A 6,921-nucleotide genomic window follows, 5' to 3' on the forward strand; every position below is an offset into this window, starting at 1 on the left:
GAGTCGACAGTAGGAAGCACCTCAGAAAGACTGCTTGGACGAATGCTTGCCAGCATTGTGCTATTGGTGGCATCATCAGTTGATTTAGAGTCGACATTAGGAAGCACCTGAGACAGACTGCTTCGACGAGTGCTTGTGAGCATTGTGCTATTGGTGACCTTATCAGTGGACCCAGAGTCGACAGTAGGAAGCACCTCAGACAGACTGCTTGGACGAGTGCTTGTGAGCATTGTGCTATCGGTGGCATCATTAGTGGACCCAGAGTCGACAGTAGGAAGCACCCCAGACAGACTGCTTGGACAAATGCTTGCGAGCATTGTGCTATTGGTGACTTTATCAGTGGACCCAGAGTTGACAGTAGGAAGCACCTCAGACAGACTGCCTAGGCTAAGACTTGGGAGCATTGTGCTATTGGTGAAAGTAGGAAGCACCTCAGACAGACTGCTTGGACTAAGGCTTTTGGGCATTGTGCTATTGGTGACAAGACTGCCTGGAATGCTTGACACAGGACAATTATCTTCAGGATTGCAGTTAATATCTGCGTGTGTAGTTTGTGAAATGCATCTATTACTCTTCCTCCATGGCAAACAAACAAACTTCCTCCATTGCCCAACTGAAATGTCCCTTAATGCAAAAAGAAACAAGTAAGGGATGCCACTGAAGACTCTTTTTTTCATGACACACAAAGGAATGACATGGTCATCATTCACTAGTTGTCCAAGCCTGAAATCATCATGGGCAGGTCAACAGGTCATCAATACTGCAGGTCAACAAGACAAAAAAAAGTGCATAAGTTTGACTGCTCAATAAAAATACATCAGGCACATTTTCCGAATTAGAGCATGAATTGGGCATTCATCACCAATCATGGGTTACACATTTTCTGAATTTGATTGTTTTCCAAACATGCATGGACTGACTCCTTAGGGCATTCATCACCAATCATGAGTTACACATTTTCTGATGACATAGCTCTTCTGTCGGATGAGATTGAGGCAGCGCAAGAGCTTCTCAGCCGAGTGGAGTCTGAATGCCAGAAAGTGGGGCTTCATCTCAATGCCAAGAAGACGGAATACATGGCGTTCTCGATCGGAGATCATGAGCCTCGTAAGACCATCAACGGTACCGCACTAAAGCTAGTGACGGACTTTAAATACTTGGGATCAAAGATGGAAAGCTCTGAGAAGGACATCAAAGTAAGAAAGGCTCTGGCGTGGAGAGCACTAAACGACATGGGAAAGGTATGGGCATCTTCAATGCCCAAGCCCTTAAAGCTCAAATTCTTTCAAGCAACAGGGGAGACAATCCTCCTATATGGCTGTGAGGCATGGACTCTGACAAAAGCCATGATTAAGAAACTGGATGGCACATACACCCGCATGTTGAGGAAGGTTCAGAACATTAGCTGGCAGGACCACCTCACCAATGTCCGGCTCTATGGAAAACTCCCTGCGCTCACGGGGAAGATCAAGGCGCGTAGGTTGCAGCTTGCTGGTCACTGCCACATACACCCTGAGCTGCCTGCTAGTAAGCTCGTGGCTTGGGAACCAACGCATGGCAGACGAGAGCCTGGACGCCCAAGGACAACTATGTTAATGGCGTTGATGCAGGATGCAGGAGTCGAGACGAAGGAGGAGTTGGCCAGTTGCATGGAGTCAAGGGAGGTGTGGCGCGTCAGGCATCGTTCCCGCCTCAAGACGGCCTCACGGCAACGTCTCGAGCCGACTTGACTGACTGAATTTGAATATTTCCCAAACATGCATGGACTGATTACATAGGGCATTCATCACCAATCAAGGGCCTTTTTTGAATAGAAAAGAATGCAGGGGAAAGCATAAAAACATTTACTTACCACATCTTGTTTCCATCGTGAATACAAATCATACATAAAAGAGCTATGTTCCGCTGAATATTGACTGTTCCGTTTGACGGCAGTTGCATTATCCATCAATTCTCCTGCATACCGGAGCAGACAGTCACCCTTATGGAAGCTGGTCGTAGCAATGAAACCTCTTCCTGTTAAACGAAGCGATATTTCATGTATTCATTCACAAAGTTTTGTTACAAAATTAGAACAGAACCATTGGTTAAAGCATTCATGTAATACTTCACTGGTTTCTAAAAGGACCCCTCGCTGGGCCAGACAATGAACACAGGTACGGTCATTTTGAGCATAAATACAACATGCTCTTTGCAGGGAAAATGTTTTACGCTGTTAATAATCACTCCCTTTATTTTGAACTTTTCCTGATAACCAGTCACTAACCAAACAAATAACATTTATCTTATCAATATTGTCAAGTAGCATTTAATTTAACAAATAGCATTTACTCTCTACACTCTTTGATTAAAAAATTGCAGATACTATGACACCTTAAAAAGATTAATTTTACCTCCAATAATTTATAAAGATCTGTAAAATAACCTGTACAAAAGTGTTAATATTCTTACTCCTTAAAGGACAACACATGACCTCTAAAATCAATTCTGTGCAAATTCTGTGCAAAGCTGGGGCTTTAGTCATCAAGTACTTGAGCCAGTTTTCATGCATCACAAACCTTTCTCTTTGTTGATCAGCACTGATTTCAACCCTTCCCTGTCTTTCAACAAAAACTGTTGTGCATCTTCTTCTGGTGCTTACTCTTCTAAAGTAAACACAAATATGATTAAGCATTGCCCTAACCATAAAAAAAATTATTTTGCAATAAACTGAGCAATGTTTTTTTTCTGTAGGGTGTGAGTTTTTTGTTTTTTATATTATTATTATTGTAACAAGCAATGCCCTCCATAGCGGTTGTCTTGTTTAGTTGTTTAATGCGACACCATTTTAAATGGTGGGTAGTGCCAGGTGCGGATTCAGAGGAGGGAGAGGGGGTTCAAAAAAATATACTGCTGACACTAAATAAATATTATATACCGTATATCCAATTTTTACCTACCACTTTCTAAATTTATAACACAAATATTGTAATCATACAACAAAGTGACATTCTGCAGGGGTAATTCGTGGGAGACTGGCAAGAATGTCGTCTCCATAGAGCTATATTAAATTACTAGAGTGCTAACTCCTCATTCTGCGCGGAGAGACGCTTTGAAGCCATCCTGGGCGCAGACATTTTGAGTTCATGAGCGTGTTTGTAGAACATAATGAAATGAGATGGATTGAATTTTGAAAGTGAACTCTACATGCAAAGCGCAAGTAGAACATATGCAAACAACTTAAGTGCGTCATTGACTCTTCAAAAAAACGTGACGGCAAGAAGCACCTGCAGTGAATACTCGCATGTGTTGTGCTGTTTGCGTAGAGTAAAATGACACGCTCATTTGCGGATCGTGCGTTTCCATTTTGGGCGTATTTGCCTCAGTAACGTACCGGCATGGAATACAAACGCAGATATGCACACAGCCGTACAAAAGGCGTACACAATTTCTAGGTTTTCATAGCCTTGTGTACAAACATGGATGGGCCCAGCAGGCATTACTTTGTACACGAAGTTAGCGCTCTTGTAATTTAATATAGCTCTATGGTCGTCTCCCATTATCATACTACTTGTATTAAATTTAAGGTAAGTGCATCAGTACACCTACAAGAATATGACATAAAAAAATAACATCTGACGGGCCTGACTCCCTCCTCTCCCCCCCCCCCCCCCAAATAAAATCCTGAACCCCCCTCCCCCTCCAGCAGGTATCATTCATAAATCAAATGTCAACTGCTCGTATATTAACAGTGTATGTACCAGCTTTACCAACATAAAGTACAGGTACATGGTTTACATGTGCATACCCTTCTTGTGATTAATAAGTTTAATTTAATTAATTTTGTTTTACTGTCTGTATTTGCTTGTTGAAAATACAATCATAACGTGCTCATCTTTTTTAGAGATGCATATCCAAAGTTTCGAATTTCGTATCACTTTCATGTTTTTACGCAAAATTAGGGCCACCGTATGCAATACCAATTCTTCCGACCATACTCTTATTAAATTCCATGATCAAAATCTCGCACTGATTGGTCTCATCCCACAAGCCACAGGATCAATAAACGACAAATTGTCGATACTTTACAACAAGTTTTCGATACTTAACAACATTTCGATACTTTACAACAAGTATCTTTTTTTCCGTTAGAAAGAAAATGGGAAATTCGTATTTTTTTAGAGGCAATTCGTATTTTTGTACATTAACAAACAATTTGTAATAACTACGAACAAATTCGTAATAGTTGGCAGCTATGATAAATGCACCAGACAGTTAAGGTAATTCAGTTAGCTAAAATGCACACAATATGATGGCAAGCATGTTTGTGCGTGCACTGATAAAGTGCATGCTACCCAGGTAAATATGTCGAGCGCAGTTGAGTCCTCCACGCAAGTTTAAACTTGCGCACTACATAGATTATCCCCATGCATGCAATTAAGCCGCTTATTTTTTTTCCGGGTAAACTCATGCAGACAATTATGTAACAATATTTCTAAAGCAGATTTGTCTCCGATTTATAGCACCACTGTGCTTAGTGAGACAATGCCTAAATGCCTTTTTTGAAACATTTTATTAACAGTATTATGCTATAAAAAATAAGGTACGTGTAGAGGTTCAGATCAGAGATATTAAAAGCATTATCTAGGGGTGGTAATGCGAACAATTTGTGCACTTTGTTTCATTGTTTATGGCTCATTGGGATTGTTTTTAATAAACAATATATTTATTCATTAAGTCGAATTTATTAATTAACACATTAAATTAATCAATCATTAAGAAATTTATTTAATAAAGTTTTAAAATAATTACCATCTTATATGCATAGCGTTTTTAAGTTAAAGCATGTAAACATTAATTATGAATTATTGAGCCTGCAAATTAAATAATTGTTAAAGTAATAAATTAAATTAATTAAATTAGTAATGCGTTCATATTTTTTTTTTCAAATTATGCAGTTTTGAAGTGTACACAGCGCTCGAAATGTTATGCAAAGTATTTTCAAAAACAATATGAATTGTACCGTCCAAATTAATTGCTAAATCAATGAAAAAAGTGTTTTTTTAATTGAACAACTTCAGTACCCTTTCCAAGCAATCCCCAATAGTGTGCTTATTGATTGCCTCCCCGGTCCCTTCCCTGCCCCCGCCCCGTAAAAAAGCTACTCTGATAAATGTGTTTCTTTTCATTGACGCTAATTGAATTCCCTTTTTTAATTATTTCTTTGTTAATTAATTTATTCCATTATTTATTAATTAATTTCTCCATGTAGGGTAAGAGGGGGTATACTCGTGTTTTGAACTTTTTTATCAATAAAAACCCGCCCGCAAGGTTCTCAAATTTTGCGCAACTAACGTGCGCACGCAAATTAAAATGGCGCAGTGTAATTTGCGTGCTTCGGGAGTCCCTCGCCCAAGTTTAAACTTGCATTCGCAGGTTTAAACTTGCGCGGGGGACTCAAATTGCGCTAGACAATATACCGGGTCTCAATTTAAAATATATTGTAATGTGAAAGTATACTTGTGAACAAGTCGATTTGAGGCAAATGGAATTGAAGCTTCAAATAATTTATCACCGCTGGACCGTTGACAGGGCTGGTTGGAAGGTTGGCCATTCCAGGTCACTCCCCTTGTGGCCACAATGATTTAAGTGCATGAACTAGTTCACTTTTAATGAACTGGTAACTGAAAGTTCGAGCACACGGTCACTTTTGCTTGAGCAGCCGCGCGGTTAGGTCTTGCAAGGAAGTTTTGTCTTGCTGAAAAAAAAAAAAAAAAAAAAAAAAAAAAAAAATTGTGTTAAGTTATGCCCAAGTCCAGGTCTAAGGGGCGAGCTGCCTCTGGGCCGGTCGATGGAGTGAAGCGTAGGCGGGGACGGCCTCGATCGTCCGCCCGGCAGGTTCCAGTCCCAGTCCCCGATGGAAGTGCGAGTTCATCAGGTGTGACACGGGACACGGTGTCCGTGGCAAGTACCTCGGTACCATTGGATTCCGTGGGACTGGATAGCGGCATCAGTATTGACAGCCAGCTTGCTACGCCATCCCCCATCGGTCTGCCTGGAGGGGGCGCGTCTCCGACTTTGGGATTGGGTAAGTCCGTTCATGTCGAATTTACCCCTGAACCTGTGGTTAAAAGTTCCTCGGGCCCGTCACTGTCCGTAACATCGGCCCCTGTAACTGATACAATTGCATCTTCTTCTTTTGCCACTGATACCACTTTAACTAGTGTTTGTGATGATCTGGGGTCTGGAGTTCCTCATATTTTGCAAGAAAAAATTTGGAAAGGGGAGTTTGTAGAGTTCGGCGCACTTTTGAAATCACTGCGTGGTTCGGGTTGTGATGATTCTTTGGCTAACGCTGTGAATTTTACGATCGGCTCCAATGAGTCTCCGGCTTGGCAGATTCGTCCTCATAAGCAGGCACCCCGTATAACATCAATTGAGCAGTGGACATCTGCTTTTCTAGTTTTTGCTTCGGTTTATTTGTTGCGACACCCTACGCATGCTCGCCAATTGCTGAAATATGCGGATACCATCCGTTCTGCTGCTTTCCGACATGTTGGCTTTGGTTGGCGCGATTATGATATTCAGTTTCGCCTGCGACAGGTGCGTTTGCCGTCCCGCTCTTGGGCAAGCATCGATGCCGAGTTGTGGTTAACACTGCTCGGGGCGCCCCTAGTACAACAGCCTAATTTTCGTCCCTACCAGCAGCGCGATCGTCCCTACGCCAGTTTCGGGTCCCCATTCGGACCAGGCCGACGGCAAGTTACCGGAGGCCAACCCACATGCCATGATTTCAATCGCGGGCAATGCATCCGCCCCACATGCCGCTTCGCACACCGTTGCTCAGCCTGCCTTGCATTCGGCCATTCGGCAACCCGTTGTCGGAGGAACCAACCATCTCGCGGGCCGGCCGTTAGCGCGAACGCCGGTAAAACTAAATAG

General features: G+C 42.1%; 1 protein-coding gene across 1 annotated transcript; it reads left to right on the forward strand.

The window, feature by feature from the left end:
• Nucleotides 1-5,782: 5,782 nt before the first annotated feature.
• LOC119733864 lies at nt 5,783-6,921 on the forward strand. Its single transcript, XM_038207230.1, has one exon. The coding sequence runs from the start codon at nt 5,785-5,787 to the stop codon at nt 6,919-6,921; it is 1,137 nt and encodes a 378-aa protein (XP_038063158.1). The 5' UTR covers nt 5,783-5,784.

This window comes from Patiria miniata, unplaced genomic scaffold (assembly GCF_015706575.1).
Source record: "Patiria miniata isolate m_02_andy unplaced genomic scaffold, ASM1570657v1 HiC_scaffold_26, whole genome shotgun sequence".
NCBI lineage: Eukaryota > Metazoa > Echinodermata > Asteroidea > Valvatida > Asterinidae > Patiria > Patiria miniata.